At 34.0% G+C, this 26,201-nt stretch overlaps 1 protein-coding gene across 5 annotated transcripts in view; it reads right to left on the reverse strand.

The window, feature by feature from the left end:
* Window positions 1-235: 235 nt before the first annotated feature.
* Window positions 236-26,201, reverse strand: part of LOC126967136 (uncharacterized) — a 41,120-nt gene continuing 15,154 nt past the window's right edge. Inside the window, exons 2-25 of one of the 5 annotated variants that reach the window (XM_050811564.1) lie at window positions 24,182-24,364; window positions 20,452-20,592; window positions 20,035-20,067; window positions 18,925-19,107; window positions 18,698-18,841; window positions 18,248-18,430; window positions 18,031-18,162; window positions 17,440-17,754; window positions 16,418-16,732; window positions 16,020-16,334; window positions 15,338-15,526; window positions 14,857-14,997; window positions 14,458-14,778; window positions 13,916-14,098; window positions 10,994-11,125; window positions 9,997-10,320; window positions 9,481-9,669; window positions 9,217-9,354; window positions 6,883-7,197; window positions 6,331-6,487; window positions 6,068-6,234; window positions 4,993-5,319; window positions 4,156-4,335; window positions 236-3,497 (exon numbers count right to left, since the gene is read on the reverse strand). In XM_050811564.1, the coding sequence (XP_050667521.1) occupies window positions 3,310-3,497; window positions 4,156-4,335; window positions 4,993-5,319; window positions 6,068-6,234; window positions 6,331-6,487; window positions 6,883-7,197; window positions 9,217-9,354; window positions 9,481-9,669; window positions 9,997-10,320; window positions 10,994-11,125; window positions 13,916-14,098; window positions 14,458-14,778; window positions 14,857-14,997; window positions 15,338-15,526; window positions 16,020-16,334; window positions 16,418-16,732; window positions 17,440-17,754; window positions 18,031-18,162; window positions 18,248-18,430; window positions 18,698-18,841; window positions 18,925-19,107; window positions 20,035-20,067; window positions 20,452-20,592; window positions 24,182-24,364 (4,895 nt within the window). In that variant the 3' untranslated portion in view covers window positions 236-3,309. Of the gene's footprint in view, window positions 3,498-4,155; window positions 4,336-4,992; window positions 5,320-6,067; window positions 6,235-6,330; window positions 6,488-6,882; window positions 7,198-9,216; window positions 9,355-9,480; window positions 9,670-9,996; window positions 10,321-10,993; window positions 11,126-11,314; window positions 12,474-12,779; window positions 13,359-13,747; window positions 13,799-13,915; window positions 14,099-14,457; window positions 14,779-14,856; window positions 14,998-15,337; window positions 15,527-16,019; window positions 16,335-16,417; window positions 16,733-17,439; window positions 17,755-18,030; window positions 18,163-18,247; window positions 18,431-18,697; window positions 18,842-18,924; window positions 19,108-20,034; window positions 20,068-20,451; window positions 20,593-24,181; window positions 24,365-26,201 lie in introns of those variants that run through there. The other 4 variants (XM_050811566.1, XM_050811568.1, XM_050811567.1 and 1 more) reach the window with 4 other exon arrangements.

Here is a 26,201-nt window from a genome sequence, read left to right on the forward strand (position 1 = left end):
TAGCTCCCTGACCAGCGTTGAATGTTGAACAAAGTCAAAAGCCCTAGATAAATCACAGAAGATACCAAGAGCATTCTGCGATTCCTCCCAGGCATAAAAAATATTCTTGATTAGTTGACTTGACGTTCAACATCTGCATCCGATGTTGAACGTCCGCTAGTAAAGTCAAATTGTTTCATATGAAATAACTTATGAGGGTTAAAGTAAGGTTCTGAAGTCAGTAATAACAAATCCAATCTTTTCATAATGTTTTATTCATAATTAACTTATTTACATTTATGTACAACCTCATATAAATTATAAACACTCGGCGAATCCGTTGAGCTTTTGGTATTATGGCTCATTTACATATTCGCTGTGCACCTGGTCTTGGGTGCAATTCTCATCCAATCTTCTTGACTCGTATCATATTAATACGCTGACTATGACTATACTAACAACGTATGGGACTAGATAAGATGTTTACTGGTGAGCTCTTCAAGTTCCTTTCATTTTAGATTGGCCATGGTATCATATAGGCTAAAATTATTATAAAAAACATGACAAGCAAAAATGAAGCTTCATAGTCCGTGAATTAAATTCCCAAGTTTGAGGAATTTACATTAGGATAAAAAATTAAGCTTAGCTCTAAAAATCGCGCATTATCAAGACTCCTAGTTCGATGTAGGGAAAGGTAAGGGGCAGAACTGGCAGAAACTGGCGCTTCCGCTGTCACTCATCGTTACACGGTTAATGTCACTGTCGATGTCATGACAGTGACAATGATTGTTAACACATATTTAATTCAGACTAGATGTCAAGACAATACATCTCTTTTTTATAAAAATACAAGTAGGGACAGTGTATTGAGTCCAGCTTAAACAGTGACACAAATGAACTATGTTGACATAAATACATTGGTTACGAAAATCATACAAGGAGTAGGAAAATAGAAACATTAAAAATTTTAATGTACCTATGTATAATAGTTAATAATTTCAAGTAAACAATGACTTGTCCTTGGATTTAAACTTAAGCCATGTCTTTTTAATACTATTCCTTTTAAATTGTTTTTATTAAAGTCTATCTGCTACTGTCAATATTTGTGAAAGATGGGAGTTTGTCTCCAAATAGCCTATCGAACTTTCCCAATAGAAATGTCATGCAAGTTAGTATTATTTATGAACAAAAATTGATAACAACTACGGCCGCTCTCTGTCAAGAGAAGAAGTTTGATCTAACCATAATATTTTTAAAGTAATATAAATAAATATCAAGCAGACCTCCTACAAGTCAAACTGAAATACCTGCATTGATTGGTATTAATATTGCGTTTCAGTGATATTATCCAAAGCAAATATTATCTGCAAGGTTGCTGATAGAGCTGCTCTAAGTAACTTATTGAGTCAGAAAGAAATTGAAGAGCGACAGTAGGTACCTATCTAACCCACTTAGTGAAACTGTAAAGACGATTTAGTGAAGAGATATTTCAAGTCGTTATTACATAAATGGGTAAGTATCCTTCCGGCAATATACCTACTAATGATGAATATCTGGAACATACAAATAAAAATATGATCGGACGAGACTGAAAGTGTATTTATAGAAATAACTATTCATATAGGAATTGTTACACAGGTGTTATATTTTGGTACTTAAGCAAAACCGACTTCGATCAGTCAAAAAGATTGGTTTCTTATCAAAGAGCTTACATATGAAAAAAGAAAAATAATAGAAAAGAGCGGGAATGATAGAATATAGGTGAGCAACCTTGCTCAATTACCAAACTCTGATATCAAAGAAGATACCTATGGGGACATTGACTTAAAACTGCACATTGCACAATAACTATAAAGTTAACAGACGATTTTACCCCACGTACAGAAGCGGTTAATCATGTCAAACTTAGAGTTGTTGATAACTGAATTGTAATGTGAATTCACTTAAGTACTACTGTTATATACCTACTTTAAATTTTAATATTTACCTATTTTTAGTCCTTTGAATTGAAATAACTTAAGATAGTATATAGCATTTTTCAACTATCCAAAACAAATTCACTTGTTTAGAGGAAGAAACCACACCAAATTAAAATTACAATGCGACTTGAAGATTAATAGCATCGAAAACACTTCTTGACACATAACTACTAGATAAAAGGATAAATATTGTAAAAACAATAAATCAAAAACGAAGTGAATGATATTTTCATGTCATATGAAAAGGAAGATAAAAAATATTAATTTTCGAGATAAATTTGGACATGGACAAAACAAAGCATTTGATGAAATGGAGTGGAAAAGAACATTGCGAGTACGAAAGTTTACCTGAATAATAATATCGCGCTCGTTTTACGAGAATACTATTAGGTAGTTAAAAAGTATTAGGTAATTGGAAGATACTAGATCCAATTGTGATAAACAAGAATCAGCAAGAGAAAAAATAATAGACAGGTACCTAATGAAAAACTTAATAAACAATGAAATATATTCTGTACAATATACAAGACTCAAAAACCATCAATAGTTATAATCAAGATTTCTTGTAGAAATCCAAAAATCCTTTTTGAAGGCATATCTTTATCGTTCATTTAATGAATAGGGTAAGGTTAGACATATTAATTACCTCAGGGTCTTAGCATTTTAGTAAAATAATTAAGGATCTAAAATTAAAAAAAAATATCGTTTAAATTAACTTTTTCAGTTGAACGAAATGTGTGCTCATTACAACGAAAGTTCTATTTTTACCATGCAACAAGTATACCGAATTAATAAGAAATAAAAACAGTGTCTAAAATTTTGTTAGGTGTTTGTAAAAGCCTACAAATCTATTAGCTATTAAAGATTGATCCCATTTTGTGTTGTTTAACATGACATAAGTACTGTATTTCTATAACATCTTTTTTAAACTCTTTCTTGGGCATATTTACAATGTTCTAAATTTCTTAAATCCCAAGTGGCTGAGCGGCTAACCTTTAATTATTTTGACTGTGGGCTTAAAAATCGTAAGTTAGCATACTTATGATGGTTGAAATTAATCGCACACGCTTCAAGAGGACATAACCCTAAAAGTAACATTGTATAATTTTCAATCTATATTGGTCTGTTATTAGAAAAACCACCAAACTCTACCTATATTTCCCATCCCATTATGGCTGAACATGATTTCTAATTGTTAACTACATTAAGTATAATACCAAAAACTAATTAGCCTACAGACGGCGATCCTGTAAATAAATCTTTATAGACTTTGAAGTTTTGATATGGTTTTATAATGTCTTCTTATAATGCTACCAAACTAGCTCGAAGCTAGGTTATAATTGAAAGTCCTTCACGCCTGTTTCGGGTGTTGAGAGGGCGGCGATGTTAACGGTTTGAAGCACTGCAGTAAAAAGGCTGTATATAAGACAAACGCTATTGACAGTGCTATCAATGCGTACATAAATATATTAAGCTCTGGCTGTCGGAACCTGTTCTTGCGTAGCCATTCTAATACTTCATCTTCGTTCATTATATTCCCTGAAAGAAAAAAACGTGTGTGTGTACTTATGTATGCACGCAAGAAGTTATACTTCTTTGGCCTAACGAAGCAAAAATCATTAAAGTGATTTATTCCTCGTGCTATTCTACCTTTTTAGAAAGAACGATTTTGTAAAAATCTTGCAACGATGGCTTTGACAATTAATTATTAAATAATGAATACGGCTGTATGGGCTCGAACCTTTTGCCTGTCCTAATAATGGACCAAGAAACCAAAAAAATAAATAACGAATGACGTAAACGTCAGATAATTTTAGGAACCAACTTCAACCTGTTATTTTTGTGTTACAGTGATGCGCGCGCATCTAAAAATTTCCCTCTCATCACATTTTCATCACGCGCCTAAAGAAGTATAACTTCAATAATAACAAACTGTCACCTTGCATGACCTGCAGTAATATTTTATGTAACTATTCATTAATATTATTACACATATTATATAATTTTTCTCCGATGACGTATTTTATCCTTATCAAATAAAAATAATGAATTTATCAAGCCATTTCAAGTGTTGCCTTTGAAAAATCAATTTATTAAATACACCCACGACATAAAAATTTACGAAATCATATCATAATGATAATAAGAAAATATTTTTGTCACTTGAAGTAAAACATTAGTAAATAAATGTTGTTACCTCTATATATACTCGGAAATCGCTTCCTAAAGTACACAATTGCGGGTAGTTTAGTAACGCCCCACTTGCGAGCGTAACGAGAGTCGTGCATTTTTACAAACGTGATGTCCAAATTGTCCGTCTCGCTATCTATGTTCTCTAATTTATCCAACACTATGCGGCTATCAGCTGAGTTTTCATCTGAAATGCAAATATTTTAAAGTCAAAGGACGGAGTTATTAAATTCTCTTTGGTCAAAGGCATGAACGACACGGGCAAGATATGTTATCAGGTTACAAATATTTTACAATATTTGAGGTTATCACAGCATGGCTTTTTTTGTATGGATTTTCACCTATATTGAGATCTATCTTATATATAAAATTCTCGTGTCCCGGTGTTTGTTACCAAACTCCTCCGATACGGCTAAACCAAAATGTTTAAAAATTTGTATATATCGGGTAGATCTGAGAATCGGTCAATATCTATTTAATTTTTTGACATCTTTTTTTATTTATATTTCATTATGATACAGCGTTAAAAAATACATACAGCTTCAAATTTTCACCCGTCTACGATCAACACCTATTTTTGTGTCGCGATTTTAATATTATTCTATATTATACGCAATAGAGTTGCAAACTTATATAATGATTATTGTAGTACGATATATTTGGTAGGTCTGAGATTCGGTCGTCATCTTTTATTATACTTACACCAAAAAATTTAATGATTGAATTTTTTTTAACTACTTTATACGGCAATACAACGTTTGCTAGGTCAGCTAGTATCTTATATAAGTCTTCAATTGTATTTAAAATTTGATAACAATAACAGACATCGTAAATTGACACTCACAGAAATAGACTGCAAGAAACTCATTCTCATCAAGTAATTTGTCCAGCATTTTCCTGTTAACCTCTTCAATTTCATTTTTTATTTCAAAAACTTCCTGAGAAGTGAGCCATTGCAGGACTTTATCGACTTGATGCAAGTCGCCATCATAGAATATTGGTGTCTGTTTCCTGAAGTACACCAGTGACGGAATATTGATGACATTGTATTTTGCCGCTGCTTCTAAGCTTGATATTTTAACGAAGTCAATTCCAAATTGATCAACTTCGCCGTCAATCTGTTCAAGCGCCTCGAGGATTTCACTGCATTCTGTGCAATCCTCTTCGTCATCTGAAATAAATAAAAAGTGTTGATGATATTGATGTGCTACGTCAATGCGATATCGATGTTGGTATGCTAAACTTAAGTTTGTTGAATATTTTGAGAAATAAAGCAAAACTATCCTGGCCAAATTCTATTAAACTACATACATAAAAAACATATTATTAACACTAAAAACCTTGATTTCTCATATCCGTATATTAATAAAAGGTATTACTATAATCTTAGATTAGGATTCGTCTCCGCTGCTCTCCAACTCAATACCGCAGGCGTGGTAAAGTGCGGCAAGTTTTACTACGCCCAAATAGGCATACTCGAGCCAGTCTCGAACAATGTGTGACGTTGGTATGCCACTCATGTTCGGTAAGTTTTACTAATAATTTAAACTAAAATGGCGGGGTGCGTAGTGAAACTTTGTAAAAATAATACTACAAGAAATATGAAAGACACTATGATCACATATCATCAATAAGTATTTTGTATTTTATTAATTTCACTGTAAAATAACACGAAGCGTAGGTATGATTCAAAATTTGAAAGATGCCATTGAGTGTCAAGTTGCCACGCACACAGCATCTAATAGTTGCCGCAATAAAGAAGATATGGTTCTTAGGTAGTGCGGTATCTAGTTGAAGCGCAGCGGAGACCAATACTTAATCTAATCTTAATTTTGAAGGGGTCTTATTATAGTTACAGTATAATAAGGCCCCTTCAAAATTAACATGGTTAAGAACTCAAAGAAATAAAACAAACATACAGAAAAAAACAGCCAGTAAATGAGATTCAAACAGTAATCTCTCAAGCATTCTATCATTGACAGATTCTATTTCATCAGCTAGTTCGCGGTTGTCATCATCGATGAGCCACTCAAGGATTGATTCTTCATTTTGCAAATCACCTTCAAACAATAACGGGTTACCATTTCTGAAATGAGCGATGGTAAATTAGTGATTAATATTCGCACAAAAAATCCTAAAGAAAAATATTCATAAATAAAATAATGCAGGAACAAATAAATACCTGAAATACACCATAGCGGGAAATGTTTTTATTGAATATCGCTTTGCTAGCTGTGGATCTTGTATTTTGACCATATGTATACCGTACACGTCACATTCGTCATCTATATTTTCTAGTTCATCTAATATAGTATCACAAATGTGGCAGTTTAATTTATCTGAAATAGCAATTTGAAAATCATTTACCAAAAAATATTTGTGTGTAATCACGGATGAGTAAAAAAAGAAGGACTCCGCGCCGTGATATTAGCAAGTGAAGCACCGTTATGCTAGTGTGTGTGCGGTTACGGGGGATACTAGTTACACAATTTTTTCTCCCTTAAATAATCATATATGGCCACAAATACCTATAAAGTATCGTTTTTAGATTTTCACAACACACGACGGCATTTTTAAAATATTATATTGAGACGTAAACTGATCTGTCATAGACGATGACAATTCTCATAATGGCCGCCTATCGGCCATATAAGGTAAATTTTCTTTATAATGTTGCAAATAACATAACATAGAATTTATGATAATAGTTGGCCCATAAATCTTTATTACTTACAAAAGTACACAGCTAAATATTGTGTTTCCTCTACCATGTTCTCGAGCATAACTCTAGTGATTAACTCAATGCGATCTTCTGTTTTCTGTGTTATCAACCATTGCAATACTTCCTCTTCTTCAGCTAACGAACCTTCGTACACATTTGGAATGTTATGCTCAAAGTATACAAGCACTGGAAAGTCCGTGACTCCGTATGATTCGGCTATAGAGTAATCTTGAGTTTTGACAAATTTTATATTATGTCTGTCACAGTCATCATCAATGTTTTCAAGTTCTTCTAATATTCCTGCACACTGTTCGCAATCCATGGAGTCTGTAAGAAATTGAGATTTTTAAAGTTGGTATCCTATAATAAAATAAAGGAAATTCAATTGAATATACAGTACCTAGTATAGAAATGCAAAATAATTGCTATAATAATAAGGTACTATTAATCTAATTTAAAAACTTAACGCTACAAACTAAATATCTAAATAAATAAAAACTTTGTATGGTGGACACGTAAAGGAGATGAGTATGAAGAGTGGAAATGAATTTATATTCATAAAGAAAGGCTTGTGGCTAGACCCGCCATAACCATATTGCTATTTATTTTTAATTATTTAAAAGATAAAAGTAATTGCCATGACAGCCGTGTCACCGTTGAGAATAAGCCACGGTTGGCTTATACAAATGCGTTTATTCACAGCGGTGTTTGATTTCCGCCCTTGGCGTTAGCTGCCAATGCAATATTAATAAATATGAATAGAAAAAATACTTAATACATAGAATTTAGTAGATTAGACAATTAGACCACCTGTATAGCCGAGTGGTTAGCGATCCTACCTACTAAGCTAGAGGTCCCGGGTTCGAATCCCGGTCACCTACCGGATCTATATGATGTAGCAAGCATTTATATGATGAATATGGATGTTTGTCTCCGAGTCATGGATGTTTATATGTATTTATGTATGATAAGTAAGTATATTGTATTAAACATATCGTTGTCTTGCAACACAGGCTATAATATGCCTAATTTTTTGGCTAGATAATTTGTGTAAGTAATATATGTACAATATTATTAGTATATAGTTCTATTCAGTATCAACAAAGTGTGGAGGTACCCAGCAGTAATAAATTATTTTAATTATAACGTACTATTATCATACCATAGTCCGTTGTACCAGAATTCACGGACAGTTGTCATGAGCTGTGTTGCACAGACACTGTGTAGTCAAAATAAATGAATTGAGTCGTTGTGATGCAGAACAATAATTATAAACATGAATCTGTTCATTTCTTCCATACGGCTTTGGCGACAATAAGGCTATCCTATCTCACGTCTTCTGCGCTTCTGTATATTACAACAAATATACAGGCATTTATTTAATGGCAAGAGTGATATTACTTGAAAAACACAATATATTATTATAATAGGTACAACAGGCAAGACGACACAACGAATAAAAATTGGAAATCGATTAAACTTCTTTTTGGGGCCACTACACAATCCATTCATAAAACAGAGTACTTATATATGTATAAAATATTCAGTGTTTAATAAACACATGCTACATGCAAGGGTCTTGGGTCTATAAGGGACATAAAACGATCATTTTACACGTGTACCCTCAACTTCTTGCATTTCGTCTTCCTCGTGATCTTTGCCTTTCTTTGTTGGCTTTTTTGTTGTTGCTTTTGCATTGCATAGTTCACACAATGTTTTGTTCCCTATTAAAAATAATAATAATATAGTTACTACTAAAATGAACTATAAAATATAATTGCTTAATTTATAACAGACAGACAGTCAGTAAATTTATGAAAATTTAATATACGTTCACAAAAATCGTCACCTTTTTGCTCTTAATAGTGATTTTCATTATTATAACACTAGAAATAAGGGATTGCTTGTAACAAATTCTAATAGGCTTTAAGGATACATAATAGCTTTAAGTGTAAATGTATACACTTTTATAATGAAGTCCCAGCCACTGTTCAGGCATTATCTATAAATAAATTTAAATGTTTCAGCTGAATATCTAAGTGATCGGGCAGCCTGGGATTAGATTATGATTATTTTATAACATTAGTAATGACAGTACAATATTGTATATTTTATTAAGGAGCGCAGAAAAAGAATGCTGTGAGAGTTGCTTGCGCCGCTTCTCTCTCAGAGTGCCATTTGTAGAAATGACAAAAAAAAAATCCAAAGGAATCAATTTTGAGAAAATAAATGCCTCTTATGCCTTTTTATGTCTTAACTATATTGCCCAACGTTGACGCAATAAGAATATCATAAAAAGACATAGCATAAAATGAATATAGGTCACACGTTTCTTATTAAACTTACAAAAATAGACGGCTAGAGAAGTTGACTCTTCTATCAGATCTAAGAGTTCTTGACCCTCGAGAGCTTCTATCACATCACCTGCTGGATTCTTTTGAGTGAGTAGCCAGCTGAGTAGTTGTTGTTCATCATACAGGTCTCCTAAAATATTTTTGAAATATTCAGTGAAATGTTTAAGAATTAACATTTTCGTGAATAAAATTAAAAAAGATTAATTGGTGTACACATTATAAATCAATGCTAAATGACGAAATAAGGATAAAAAACCTGCGTAAATAACAGGATCCTTCGAGCCTATCTTGAAGAACAGCACCGCAGGAAGAGCGAAGACGCCGTATTCTTTAGCCATTTGACGATCGTCGATTTTGACAAAGTTGATACCGGCGCCGTCCGCGTCGTCATCAATGTGCTCTATCTCCGCCAGTACTCGGGGACACTGTTTGCAGTCATTACTGTCTAAAACATGTAATATATGCAATACCATCTCATGTCATTTTTCAAATATAATTTTAATGAATACATAATGAATGCTAATTCTGCTTATTATTATGTTTTTGCTGCTTTATCCCAGCACCCACTATTCTGTATGAGGTTTAATATTAGATACTTTTGATACAAACGAAACTACAAGTTGTAATGGCTACGTATATTGGTAAATATCTACGAATACCGGATTTAAAACATAAAACCCTAATAAAACCTTACAAATCATCTAATTAAACCTTCAATAAGTACTATTTAAATGCTTATTTTTAAATAAAATGAATACAGCAGATAACTCACAAAAGAACACCGCAACATAGTCTGATGTTTGCCGTAATTTCTGGAACATTTTTTTGTTAACTTTCTCGATGTGGTCTGTTAATTCCATGTTCTCTGGATTGGTCAACCAGTCCAGGATTTCCTCTTCATCATCCATGTCACCGTCGTAGTTTATATATTTTGTCTTACGAAAGTATGTGATACCAGGTGGCTTTCGGAAACCATATTTCTTTGCCATTAAGCGATCGCTACATTTGACGATTTTAATTCCATATTCAGAAGCCTCATCGTCTATAAGTTCAACATGTCTTAATGTTCTTGGACTTCCTGGGTCATCTTCGTTATCTACAATGATGTAAGAAAAAGTGTGTGTGTACTTATGTATACACGCAAGAAGTTATACTAGTTTGGCCTAACGAAGCAAAAATCATTGAAATAATTTATTCCTCGTGCTATTCTACGTTTTTAGAAAGAACAATTTTGTAAAAATCTTACAATGATGGCCTTGACATTTAATTATTAAATAATGAATACAGCTGTATGGGCTTTAACCCTTTGCCTGTCCTAATAATGGACAAAGAAACCAAAAAAAAAAACGAATGACGCAAACGTCAGAAAATTCTAGGAACCATCTTTAACCTTTTACTTTTGTGTTACAGTGATGCGCGGGCATCTTTTAATTTCTCTCATCATTTTTTCATAACGCGCCTAAAGATGTATAACTACAATAAACTGTTACTATTTATGACTCAACTGTACTAAAGACAAGCCACTTTTTAATTCATTTCAGTCAATCGGCTCGGGGTATTCTTATCATTTTAACGCTATTGAACGCCCTAAAGAACCTTTGATACTAAAATTTCGTATAATGTCGACGGCTTGCTTTAGTAATTAAGCTGAATCTTAATTTTTTTTATTATTTTCTATCTTAAACCTTAATAAAATATTATCGATTAATATAAAAGCACTAATGAAGATAACAAAAAATATACACAATCTATCAATTATTTATACTTACAGAAAACAACAGCTAAAAATTCTTTCGTCTCAATATACTTAAAGAGGGTGTCTCTGTCTATCTCCTCTATACTTTCATCTTCTTTTTGTTTCACCATCCAGTCCAAAACTTCGCTCTCATCGAGAAGATTGCCTGAAAAGTTTTTTCAATTATTGTACAGCTGTAAATAATGAAATTAACAAAAAATTAAAAAAGATACCACATCCACTTTGAGTATGTCGGTAAACTCACCATTTATGATCCAATAATATTCATGCGCGGACAATAATTATGGGATAACCATGCTGACATCATTCGTGTATAGAATTAATAATAAAAATATTTATTAAAACGTATTTATTAACAAAAATATGGTACCAGTGTACGAATTCATCATAACGATTATAATAAATAGACAATCATGCGATTGTCGATCCATGAAAATTTGCAAGTAAACTATTGCTTCGCTGTGATATTACAAACATTTCATTGATTTGACTTTTGTCATGTTAAAGATTTACTGTATCTTATTCTATTTATATAGTTAATAAATATTATTATATATTTGAGCTAGATTCATAAATAACAAGTTAACAACAATATTTTATACAAATAAATATAATTATTCATATGAGATTTTTGTAACATGAGAAACTAGTACTGAGTTCGCTTAAAAATTGTATAAAATCTACAAATATAACAAGAAAGTTTGAATTAAAGTAATATGAGACATGAGATTCTGTGAAAATACTAGAAAACTATTTATGAATATGAAACACTTATATCGATAAGTCTTTAAAGATGACAAAGTAAGAATAGTTAAAATGCCGTTATATGTCCTCTTATCGTTAATATCTTATATTGGAATTAAATTTACAATCAATTATTTAATGATTTATACATCAGCTTACAAAATCCCTAAATATTCCAATATTGAATGAAACATCAACGAAACTCAACAGAACAGAATTAGACTGCAAAATTATACATAAATATATATGCATAAACCTTTGAATTTTACAGCCTTTATGTAAAAATACGTTCAAAGGGCAATAAATACAACAAACACCCTGGCAAATGCAGCAGGGATCAAGGGACAAGAGGATTTAGTAGAGCAATTTTATGAACTTATAGCAAATAATGCAGCTCTAAAATATTTCAGCATGTCCACCTGATCCCGCACGGCACGGATTTCTTACATTAGATTGCATACATTGCCATCACTACCAACTCATTTACCACCACCAAATGTTATCAGAGCCGAATAAACCTTTTTTCCCTTTTTTGTCGGGTTTGACGAGCGCTTTGTTTTTTCCTTTAGTTGCTTTTACAGCTCCGTTAGTTTTCTCCTTTTCAAGTTTCTTTGCCGGTACCTTCGTGGGAGTCGCCTTGGCTACTTTTGTTGGGCTTTGTACTTTAGTGGGACAGCACTGGTATGGTTCATAAGTCAATTTTGGAACGGCCGGTTTCGTCCCCAATCCAATGTAGAAACAGCGATCGCCTGCAGTCAGTAAAAATTTGTTGTTTATACCGGAAAATATTTAAATTAAACAAAAGTTAACACTGTGCATGTTTAAAATAAACTACGCGCTTAAAGTAAGGCGCGGCATTAATCTTATATGTTATGTTAGTAAATAAGAATCGAAAACATTTTAATTTGCTAAGCGTTCGCGAATGACTGCAGGCAATAGCTGGTGTATTGGACCCATGCGGGTTCCTAATTGACCATGCAGATGTGTAACTGGGGGTCATGTTCGTGCTTCTTATAAGGGTTACCGGTTCTACTTAACCATCTCTACGAATTTACCTGCAATAATATCTTTTATGCTACTGTAAGTGGTATCTTCTTCGTCAGTATTATCATCATCTTCATCATTATGATACCTATCCAATTTTTTATCCATTTGATCGTCATTGACAGTGTCATATTCATACTCATCATCATCTTCGACATCGTCATCGTCTTCTTCGTCATACTCGTCTTCATCCTCATCTACGTCGCCATCGTCAACTTCGTCATCTTCGTCGTCATTGTCGTCATCTTCGTCGTCATTGTCATCGTCATCTTCGTAGTCATCTTCGTCGTCATCTTCGTCGTCATCGTCATCTTCGTCGTCATTGTCATCGTCATCTTCGTCGTCATCTTCGTCGTCATTGTCATCGTCATCTTCGTCGTCATCATTGTCACTGTCGTTATCGTCATCATTGTCATTGTCAGTTAATTTTACTGTTAATTTACGACCTGGATACCGAACTTTTATTTTATTATTCAGTTTGAAAGCATTTTTTTTAGGTTTTCTACTGTCCTGATCATCATCATCGTCACTCTCCGAAGTTGATCCCTTAAGATCGCCTCCTTTGTGTTTAAATTTACTTCCAACGCCTCCTGGAAAAATTATCTTCAAAATTCCCGTTCTCTCTTAATTCCATTTAAGATTTATATGGATTTTTCAGTTTTAATCTATTAATATATAAGCATAACATGTCTTGTAAACCCAGTTATACAGTCAACATCTGCATTGGCCTTTATAGTTTCAGCCTTGTTTATTGATCGGTTGATTTCTTCACCTGCAGGCATTAGTAACTGTCATGCAATTTGACACAGCCCAAATATCCAGCGCATTAGGCGTACAAATTAAATAGATTGTTTTAAAAATTACAGATATCTCAAGAATGATGTCATGCATGTCTAGTATTTTAATTAATATTTTCTTAAGATAACAATTTTATTTAAGAAATCAGATTTCAAAATTTTAAATGGATGTGGAATCTTACTTTTTTGATCTACAAGCCACTGGAGAACCTTATTTTCATTCTTTAAATCACCTATAAACAGAAGTACATCTCAAAATAAGAAATATCAACAATAAAAAAATATTGTTAAATAGAGTCAATAAGATTTTGAAATTTAAAAAATATATTATATTTAAGGTAATACCTTACCATCATACATAATTGGAACTCCTGTTTCGTAGTAAACCAAAGCTGGAAAGCTAAATATACCGATATCTGAAGCCAATTTAGCATCCTTTGATTTAACAAATTGTATTCCATGCTTATCTGTGTCATCATCAATAGTTTCCAGTTCCTCTAAAACTTCGTCGCAGGTATCGCAGTTATCATTATCTACAAAAACAAAGAACGGTAATGTTACTTGGTAATTAATCCATTACTTCATATTACAAAATAAGTGTCACTGTTGCAAATATTGGAAATTACATCAGTTTCCCCAATTAAACAGAATAATATAATGGTTTTTCAGACCGAATTTCAATTACGCGGAATCAATTAAAAAATCTCTATCGACAGAGTTTGCATGGTTTTAAAGAAAAATTGCTAAATTGCTTTCTTACAAATCGAATCTTAATTCCTCGGTCAATCTACATAACTGTGTGGAGGCAATTACAAGTATAACTTATATTATGTTTACGATTTTATAATAATAAAAAGATTAATAAATATAAATAAATTAAATTTAAACCTACAAAAGAAAACTGCCAAATGCTCGACGTCATCAATCAGGTCTTTTAAAGTTTTTCTATCTACGCTTTCAATAACGTCTGGTTGTGAGTCATGTAGCTCCAAAACCCATTTCAGTATAGCTTCTTCGTGCATAAGATCACCATCATAGATAGTGCGGAATTTGTGTCGATAGAAAGCTAGGGCTGGCAACCCCGGCAGATCATACTCTTTTTCAACACCATCATCAGATGTTTTAATAAAATCAATGTTTTCTTCTTCACATTCATCGTCAATATTTTCTAACTCGCTTAGAATTTTTTGTGCTTTTTTATCACCTTCTTTATCTGTAAAATGTGTAAAAAAATTTGTAAATATTTTAAATAGTATAATAAAGTGCAATAATAATATTTTTTCGAACTTACAGAAGAAAACAACTACATGGTCGTTTTCTTCTAAAATTTTTTCCAGCATTTTAGAATTCACTTCTTCAATTTTTCCAGGTATTTCCAAGGTATCTTCGTCTGTAAGCCATGCTAGAACTTCATCTTCATCTTCAATGTCACCTGAAAAAAATATTGCCTTTTACACAACCATCACCGTCAAGAAATTTAAGTTTTAGCACCTAGGATATTCAAAGTCGAAAAATCCATACTGCTCTGCACGTCTATAATATATTTGTTGATGGTGGTTCGTTACTCAATAATCAAATATTCTAACCATTCGGAAAAGGAATGTTTGTTTTATTGTATCGTCGACAAAAGGTTTAGTAAAATGCCTGGATAAATTTATTAGTTCTTTTTCTAAATTAATATCTAAATTCCACGTTGCAGAAATTACTTAAATTTATGTTATTAAAATTAAAAATATATTGATAGACCAACAAACAGATATTATTTATATTACCTTTGTAAATTAGGGGTTCTTTGTTTCGGAAGAAAACAAGTGCAGGGAAAGTCTTGATGCCATATTTTTTTGCTAGCGTCATATCTTCTGTTGTTACGAATATAATTCCAGTTTCATCTAGTTCATCATCGATGTTTTCTAATTCCTCAAGGATATTATCACATTCTTCGCCTTCTTCACAAGTTCCACCTAAAATGAAAAAATAGGTTTAAGAGATTTATATATGTACCTTAGGCATACAATATGTTTGTTGTTCAAATAAAGTAAATGAAAACTATAAATATCTATAGGACTAACAAAAAATTAGTTTGATACGCCATTTAATTTATTTCATATGTTATTAAAACCAATTCCTCGCAATCATAGAGAGTCAGCACCAATATGGGTTTCGTTATAGTGTGTTGCTGATTATTTGTTACAGAGTTGATATAATTGCCTGAGATTCAGCAAACTCCATCCCAAGTATTTAATCGCTTAAAGAGAGAGATAACAAAGTTTTTTGATGTCGTTGTTTGTAGTTGATACGGAATCGGCCCATATTCCTATGATTACAGAATAAGATAGCATTAATGTAGACAGGGCATTATCATTTTGTACGTGGTATTTGGTATTACTTAATAGGTAAGTATGCATCCCTACACTGTGATATTACTAATGAATTAATAAATGGTGTAATACTTACTAAAGTAAACGACAACATATTCGTGTTCTTCAATAAGGTCTGTCAATATTTCATCGGTGACTTCTTCAATTGTTGCACTATTTTTTTGTTCAATGAGCCATTCAAGTACTTCATCTTCATTCATAAGATCTCCTTCGTATATAGCAGGAATATGATTTTCAAAGTATACAAGTGTGGGAAGGTGGTCTATTCCATATTCTTTTGCTTCGGCGTCATTGTCCATTCTGACTATGACAATGCCTTCCTTTTCTAACTCATCGTCAATATTTTCAAGCTCATTCAATATTCGGATATCTTGTTTATCATCTTTATCATCTAGAAAAAATAGCGATTGTTAATGCGTTAACCAACTTTTATTTTACTAGTCAATATTAATAAAAATTACTACATTTACTTACAGAATATAACAGCTAAATAGTTGGTATTTTCAATAAGCTTGTCCATCATCTCGTCAGTCACTTCTGGTATCTCACTGTGACGCTTTTGATGTAGTAGCCACCCAAACAGCTCATCTTCCTTCATTAAATCTCCTTCGTAAACATGAGGAATACCCTTTTCAAAAAATACCATTGTTGGAATTGTTTCAATACCGTATTCCTTAGCCTCATTATCGTCGTCAATTTTTACGAAGGCTATATCGTTTTGGTCACATTCATCATCAATATTTTCTAACTCAGCTAAGATTTTTTGACTTTTCTTTTGGTCCTTATCGTCTGTAATCAACAATAAATTTATTTACTGGTTTTACCCCGCCTACTTAATACATTCAATCAGATTAAAAAATATGTTAAAACAAAATTAAAGTTATTATTTTTAAACAACCTGTATATTGGTCATAACTTTATGTCTTGAGTTGCCTTTCGTTGTCGAAGCCATGATTAGTGTGTAGCGGGACGTACTATACGCAATTTAGTACTTAACTATTCGTTATAAAGTTGATTATTGTTTACTAATTAATATATCTAAACAGACGGTCACTCAAAAATTTAATACATTGCGGTGGCAGGCCATGCGACTCACCCGTGCTACAATAAGTGCTGTTGTACCTACATGAGTTTATCGTTTTTATAGTACCTATATTATTAAATTGTGTATTTATAAGTTAATATTAATATTTATTGTAGGCGATAATAGTATTTTTTCTAACATGCCGGACAAACCTCTGTGATTTTCGGCCTGTTATATAATATTAAATTGTAATTCTATTTTTCATAATAAATAAATAAAAAAAATGACAATAATTTTAATAAAAAGAATATAAGTAAAAATGTTGGTGGAGCACAGTTTGGGCAGTTGAGGCAGACGAAATAAATGACACAGACTTGTCCCACCTAGTACTAAGAATAGACGTTTTACAATGATTTTTTGGTTTTATGTATAATAATATAAATCTGTGTTACAAATAAATTAAAATACTTACAGAATAAAACAGCGACATAAGGCATCTTCTCAATGATTAAATCCAACATTTCATCCGTGATATCTTCGATTTCATCGCTCTCTGTCTGATGCTTTAACCAACCCAGTACTTTTTCTTCCTCTTCTAAATTACCCTCATAATATGTCGGTATACCCTTTTCAAAGTATAATAGAGTTGGAATTTTATCAATACCATACTCTTTGGCTTCATCATCGTTATCAATTTTAACAAATGCAATACCCAGTTGATCGCATTCATCGTCGATGTTCTCCAGTTCATTTAACACTCTTTGCGACTTCCGGTCATTGTTATCGTCTATGAATAGAAAATTTGAGAATTATTACTTTAATGATTATGGTAATTAAGGCTCATTATCTGTATAGTATTGTACTTTTATATTAAATTAATATTAAAAATATAAAAATAATGTCTCTAACCTCAATTTCATAAATCAATGTATCAAAATGTTTTAATGTTTTATGGTAGGTAAACTAGGTATCACAGGTTGACTGTGAGATAAGCACATTATGTTTGCGAATAAAATAATAAATAATATTAAAAAAATATGCAAATAATCAATAAAACACTTACAAAACAGAACAGCAACAGTTTTACCGTCCTTAATAAGACGATCCAACATTTCGTCTGTTACATCTTCAATCTCGTCCTTTTCCAATTGACCGACAAGCCATTCTAACATCTCCTCCTCATTCTGTAGATCACCTGTATGGACAATATACAGAGAGAGAGACTACCTTTATAGCTTTTTATTATTTATATTTTATTTACAAAATGTACCTAAGCTTACCGTCGTAAACATTGGGGATTTGTTTTTCGAAGTAAACTATTGAAGGAACGTCATCGATGCCAAATTCTTTTGCTGATTTCTTATCATCGATCTTTACAAATTGTATTCCATGTCGATCGCAATCGTCATCTATCTTCTCCAACTCTCCTAAAACGGTCATGGATTCTTCATCTCCGTGATCATCTGCAGTAAATATAAAACATTTTACGACGTATCCGAATCATGATATCTATCATCATCATCAGCCGGAAGACGTCCACTGCTGGACAAAGGCCTCCCCCAAAGATCTCCACGACGATCGGTCCTGCGCTGCCCTCATCCAACATATTCCGGCGATCTTGACCAGATCGTCGGTCCATTGTGGGAGACCTACCAACAACTTCTGTGGCTTCCGGTACGTGGGTCGCCATTGGAGGACTATGATATATCACGATATAATTTTATACTTACAAAAAAGCACAACAAGATTATCGACATTTCCAATTAAGGTATTAAGGGTTTTTGCTGTAACGTCTTCGATGACATCTTCCTCGTCCCCAGTCGATTTATTCGCAATGAGCCATTCCAACACATCTTCTTCCCTGCTTAGTTCACCTACAAGGTAAATTTGTTCATAATTATCCATTAGAAATATATCGTAACATATACTTTGACGTCATCGAGTGTGAGTCACTAACTTTCATAGATAATCGGTATTTGATGCCTGTAGTAGACTAGTCTTGGCAGATCACCAAGACTATACTCTTCGGCGAGTTCCTCATCATGAATTTTGACAAAGCCTATACCGAGCTGATCAGCCTCATCATCAATATTTTCTAGCTCTTGAAGCGCTTTCGCGCATTTCTTACATTCTGGTTTATCTGAAAAACAATCCGATTCGTTATGATTTTATAGCTATTTTAATATGCATCTATATCATGCCTATTAAGGGACTCTAAGCTGTGCAGTCAAGCAAATGCTTGGGTAGTTGTGTGTTAAAATAAAATTAATAGTGTGTGCTCATTAAGCGTGTGTCGTGCAAAGTGGTGGGATGTGCTATCTTAAGATATACCGTAAACTTATTTTCTTGCTGAGGGTGCTTTATAAATCATATTATTTAAATCTAAAGGTTTCGGGGGGGTACATTCCTTACGTTGACAGGATTACCAGATCGTGAAATCGTCTAAAGCAATTCATTCTAGGAATAATAATACTATTCAAAAGTGTTCTGTCTATTTTGAAAATATTATTAAATAGCTCAACTGTGTACAGTGAATTATAGTGACAATGTTTAGGATAATGTACAACTGTCTCACTAATATTTAGGTCAAGGCCATTGGTCTGGGCTATAATTAGCGCTTTTTACATTTAGTTATGTGTCAATATATTCGGCTGGGTTGGAAGTGAATTGCCGACGTCTTAAACGTGACAAGTCGGTCCGTCAATCCGAGCTTGCTAGCGGACATAAATAGAGTAGCAGAAATAGCTCACCGTACACTTCACTACACCAAACGAGATTTTGATACCGGGCATTACATTAGTAATGCGATGGACTGTTACAACATACTAGTACTTATGCTTTACAATTGTATTTCAGATTCAATTTCACTTTTGCAGTTTTCGGAGCTGTAACGAATAATTGTCGGATTACCAATTCAAAGAAGAGTACTGAATTATAAGTGCCCACCATACACCGCATAGCAAGCGGAAAGCTCGTCCGATTTAACAGATGGCATCTACACTACAAAGCTCAAGATCAGCCACAACGATAATACTGACTCATGCCGCCTGTTGATTTCCTTACTTACTGTTCATCGGCCCGCAATTTTTGTGATCAGGACCTACGTCAAACACACAGCACAATGTACTTTTTACAAACATAAAGATACACTTCTCAGAAAAAAACCACCAACCAGTTTAGTATCACCATTGGATTGTATTGTATCATCAATAATGTTCAGTTTATCAAATTGCAATACTCAAATTATAAAATATACCGTATATGGCACGGTACATTAAGATTTAAGTGTTTGCATCAAATTTCAAGGTTGGTCGAGTTTTCGGAGAAATACAAACATTAAATCAAAGGCGATTAAATAGTTATCTATATGACTACTATTGCAATTTATATTGTCTCTACCTGTTAGTTTAGTGTATGATTCAAATTATATTTTACATGTAATATTGTTTAAACAAAATCCACATCAAGCAAAACTAATACATACAAAAGAGAACAGCCACGTATTCGGTGTCCTCAACTATTTTTCCGAGGATCTTCTGGTTCACTTCTTCTATCCGGTCTGGAAGGTCCATTGCTTCTAAGCTCGTCAGGAAATCCAGGACGCTTTCTTCGTCCATGAGATCTCCTGCAACATACCAAAAACAGTATAACTGATTTCGATTCATCCTTTCAACAAAATATTATTACGAATAATTAATACGAGTTTGAGTTTCACTGATGTGGGAATGGTTTTTAAATTCTTATATTATAATAATTTATTTTATCTTTATCTCTATTTGAATACAAATATCTCGGTTTTTCGGTAGACTGTCGAAACATCGAAAACACTGTGCGTAATACGTGATCAAGTATCGGCCTACTGCGTTCATTGCCATTGTATTTATGCTTCGCATAAGTTAGTGCCGAAAACAACAACATACTAGTACGGCACCCATCCCCAACCGTCTATCACATCGATACTCAAAGAGATTACTCCAGAATCTTACCGACTTGGCGAGAGTCGGAGAGCCGGGGAGAATGGGGAAGTCATGCGATGTCGCATTAATCTCTAGTCATTTTATTGTGGAGGAAAAACGAGGTACCTACAGATAACACCAAAACAGCGTTGGCAAAGCCTTGAGACAGCACAGTTTACCCTGAAATTACTGACGGAGACGCAGATACAAACTACCGAGCGACACGGCGTATCGTGTTAATCAGGGAGGATTTTTAATGTCGCCTTCTCGGCGTTGTTGAGAATTTCTTTCTTTCTACTCAAAGGCTCGGTGGAGACCCACTAGTGCAGAATGGATTGTCACATAGGCCATATCGAAGCGGTGGTTGACGTAGTGCTTACACAGAATCCCTCAGCCGAAGTGGTAGTCTTGATTGGTTTTAAAGCGCATAGTACCGATCAGCTTTGGTTGTGCCCCGTAGAGTACTAGTCTCTGGTGTATGTGTGTGTGGTGGTATGTGCATAATTTTGCATTAGCATATGGTCATACCAAGCTCTGAACAACCATTAAGCGGCAGATAAGAACAGAAAGAGAATGATTCCCTCGCCAAATCTCAGCGGAGAAAGCTAGTTCTGGGTGTTGCGTCTTCAAAATTCCAAATGGCAAAGTACACTTTTTCTCTAATCACTAGAAAGAAACTTCGTAAGTGGTCGCAAAGCTACTACATCCTGCGTCAGACACGGTTTGGAGTCATGAAGGACAGATTAAGGAACTAATTCCAAAGCTCATATTTGTGAACATGGATTGAGGACTTCATTAAAAGTGTATGGCCAATTGCTCAGCTGTAGCACAAATGCCGAAATATCTTTAGAGTAAGTATATTTGTACGTTTATTCGACGCTTTATAAGGTGGGCAACGCTCTTGCCAAAATAAGGGACGAGACGATAAGGACGTTTAGCTGATGGTAATTGATACAAACTGCCATTTACAATGCAGTGCCGCTCAGGATTCTTGAAAAACCCAAAAATTCTGAGCGGCACTACAATTGCGCTCGTCACCTTGAGACATAAGATGTTAAGTCTCATTTGCCGAGTAATTTCACTAGCTACGGCGCCCGTTACACTGAAACACAGAAATATTTACACATTACTGCTACACGGGAGAAATAGGCGCCGCTGTGGTACCCATAATCTAGCCGGCATGCTGTGCAAAGGAGCCTCTAACTGGTAAACTGCATTATTGTAATTTGAAGAAGAGATGTTCGTGTTAATAATTTTAATTTAAAACACATTGATTTGTTTTTAAAGTAATCAATCAGTAAAGACTGTTAGCGCTAGTATATTCATTAAATCTCTTGGGTTTATATTGAGTAATATATATTCTGAGTCACTAGATAGTCTCAACAGCGCGGCGGTACTATGTCGTTATTTAAATCTGACATGTTGCCAAATTGATGATAGCCTCGCAGACGGATCTCTACTGCAGCTCGTGTCAATGTCATTCAAATGAGTTGACGGGCCGTGCAAATGTAGACCAACCTATTTGATTGTGTTTTTTTATGACAATAAGGGACGAGACGAGCAGTACGTTCAGTTGATGGTAATTGATACGCCCTGGTAAATGTAGTGCCGCTCAGGATTCTTGAAAATCCCAAAAATTTTGATAGGCACTACAATTGCGCTCGTCTCCTTAAGACATAAGATGTTAAGTCTCATTTGCCCAATAATTTAACTAGCTACGGCGCATTGCAGACCAAAATAGGCAGAAATAGGCTCCGTTGTGGTACATGGGTACCACAGGTATATTATGGAATCTAGCTGGCATCCTGTGCAAAGGTGTCTCCCACTGGTAAAATTCATAATAGTTCATATCTATTGGTTCCTTCAGAGTTCTCTTTACGGATACCTGTGACGTTATATTATGTAGGTATATATATTATTACCTACATGTAGACCCCGCCTTATATAACTTACGAACAAAGCGTGTGAAAGAAAAGAATCTCATACAGAGATTCAACAAGATGGAGAAGGAAAGCGAATCTATGGCTGTGACCGATTATTATTGAGAAGTCGTCAACAGTCAGCCACGCTTGGAATAATACTAAGCCATTAGCTAACGCACACATTAAGAAATCAAAATTAGTTACGAATTATCGGGCTGTGAGGTCGTCTATAGAATAGTATCTTGTCTATCGTTTTAACTTTCAACCCTCTTTTTAGGGTTCCGTAGACAAAATCGATAAAAATGGAACGCTTATGGACTCGTCATGTCTGTTTGTCTGTCCGTCCGTATGTCACAGCCACATTTTTCCAAAACAATAAGAACTATACTGTTGAAAATTGGTAAGTAGATGTATTCTGTGAACCGCATTAAATAAATTTTAAATTTGAATAAATTTTCAAAATGAAACTGACACCCAAAAAAATATCTTCAACAAACCCATACGTGAGGGGTATCTATGGATAGGTCTTCTAAATTGATATTGAGGTTTAATTTTTTAAACTGAATAGTTTGCGCGAGATACATTTCCAAAATGGTAAAATGTGTGTGGGGGGAGTGGGGACTTACATTATATACTACCCCTATAACTTCTAAAATAAGAGAAGTATAAGACTAAAAAAATATATGACGTACAATATTACCCTGCAAATATCCACCGAAAATTTGTTTCAAACGAGATCTAAATTTGTTTATTTTTAATACGTATAAATAATTATTTGCACTGTATGATTTTGAGCAACGATTTTATGCCTTTTCCATTTAAAAAATTTAATATCATTTTCCTTTCTATATCTCTTTTATATTATGTTACTTGCCGGAACCCTTCATGGGCGAGTGCGACTCGCACTTGGCTGCTTTTTTAAATATAAAATGTCACGTAAGACTACATGAAATAACTAATCGTTTCACTGGATGCGCGCAATGGTAGACTTTTGGCATATGTAGATGCCAAGGAAACTCTTATCAACTATTTTTAAAAATACTGAATGGTCAATGGACAGATGCTATGCCAAACTTGCGGCTTGGCATCTTAATAATAATATCTGATTTTGCCGTGAATGTCACCGCTACAGTAAACATTATACGGCCGTTCCCAATATACTATCTACAGATAGACATAAATTACTACCTTCTACTGTCAGTAATTAACTGTCAATAATCTGAAGCTGTCCCAATAAACCCGATAAGTCATTCTTATCGCCTTATATTGGGACGCGTGAATTGCAATTTCTTATGTAGAATGTATGTTCCTCTTAAATGGTAAATTATTTGCTCACCTTCGTAAATGATCGGTTCCTTCTCACGGAAGTACGTGAGGGCGGGGAATTTCGTGATACCATGCTGTTTCGCGAGCCGCTTGTCGTTGATCTTGACGAAGTCTACGCCGAACGTGTCTGTGTCGTCATCTATCTTCTCTAGCTCTTCTAACACTTTATCGCACGTGACACAGCTTCTTGCATCTGAAAATAATAAGGTTACTTTATTTTCACACTCATCATCACCAGCCGTAAGACGTCCTGTTGGACAAAGGCCTCCCCCAAAGATTTCCACGACGCTACCCTTATCCAACGTATTCCGGCGATCTTGACCAGATCGTCGGTCAATCTTGTGGGGGGGCCTGCAAACACTGCGTCTTCCGGTACGTGGTAGCCATTCGAGGACTTAACTGCCCCATCGGCCATCTGTCCGTCAAACTATGTGCCCTGCCCTCTGCCACTTCAGTTTCTTAATCATATGGGTTATGTCCAGTGATTTTGGATCTCCTGCGGATCTCCTCATTTCTGATTTGATCTCGCAGGGAAACTCCGAGCATAGCCCTCGCCATTACCCTCTGAGCGACCATGAGCTTTCTCATTAGGCCCATAGTTAGCGATCACGTCTGCGTACCGTAAGTCATTACTTCCCTTCCCGAACGCTGCCCATCCGTTGGATTCGACGAGTGAGCTCTTTCCCGAAATTGGACCTGCCTTACTGGATTGTTTGTCCGAGAGTTGTAGACGTACTCGTCGACGATTTCGAGAATACATTTTCCAATTGTTGAGTAGGTGCGACATGGACATTTGACATGATTTAAAAGGCATAAAAGGCATTTATTTTCTCAAAATTGATTCCTTTAGAATTCTTTTTGATGTCATTTCTATTATACTAGATACTACTACCGCTTCGGAAATATGTGGCGCTCTGAGAGAGAAGAAGCGGCGCAAGAAACTCTCCCATTTTCACACTCACTCGGCGTGTACCACCGAAATCGAAGAGATCTTATTGTTGGGTGGAGCTACAAGGCATCATTTAAAGTTTAGATTTAAGAAAAAATTACTATATCGGGTTTATAGGGGAAGCATACGATTACTTATAATAGATTGAAGTGAAAGTAAATAGTTGAGATTTTTTTTAAAGGATTGATTACTTGATTACATCTTATGTGAGTTAATTATATTAATTAATCTTTAGCCTTCAAAGGGTTATTCACGTTGAATTCATGATCCCGTTACATACAAACAATGACGTTCTTATGTACAAAGATAAAGCTTATATAAAGTAGATTTAAATAAATTGCATGGATTTGAAAATCATAAGAAAATCAATAAAATTTGGAATATATCTTTCTACAAAATAACGTGCACAAGAGCTATCAGAGGGGTATAATAATCTATACATATAAAAATGAAATGCTGTTCGTTAGTCTCGCTAAAACTCGAGAAAGGATGGACCGATTGGGCTAATTTTGGTCTTAAATTAATTGGGGAAGTCTAGAGAAGTTTTAAATCTATACATATAAAAAAGAAATGCTGTTCGTTAGTCTCGCTAAAACTCGAGAACGGATGGACCGATTGGGCTAATTTTGGTCTTAAATTAATTGGGAAAGTCCAGAGAAGGTTTATAAGGTGAATAAATATGAAAATCCTCCGAATTAAATTAAAACAACGATTTTGATTTTCCTTTGACGTGTCCCCCGTCGTGCAGAAATCAAATTAAAATTATTTTCGTTGCAAATGAATAACTAATTAGAATTTTTATATTTTTCTAACTTTCTCAGGAGGTAAAAATAAACTTAATTTTAGGTAACTATAGTAGGTATTAACTACAGTTTTATTATATTTTTTATGTAGATTGATAAATCTTGAGTTATGTCAAGAAATAAAATTTCTGAACCTAACCGCACCACAAAACAAAACAAAAATATAGTTTATCAGAAAGCCTTAAATTGATTAACAGAATGTATCATAACTGTATGTCTGTCAATATCAAATTGAAACCTTATAAATAGCCAGTTTTTCAGGAAAACTGTTTTGTAAG

The sequence above is a fragment of the Leptidea sinapis genome, chromosome 12 (genome assembly GCF_905404315.1).
Source record: "Leptidea sinapis chromosome 12, ilLepSina1.1, whole genome shotgun sequence".
Taxonomy (NCBI): Eukaryota; Metazoa; Arthropoda; class Insecta; order Lepidoptera; family Pieridae; genus Leptidea; species Leptidea sinapis.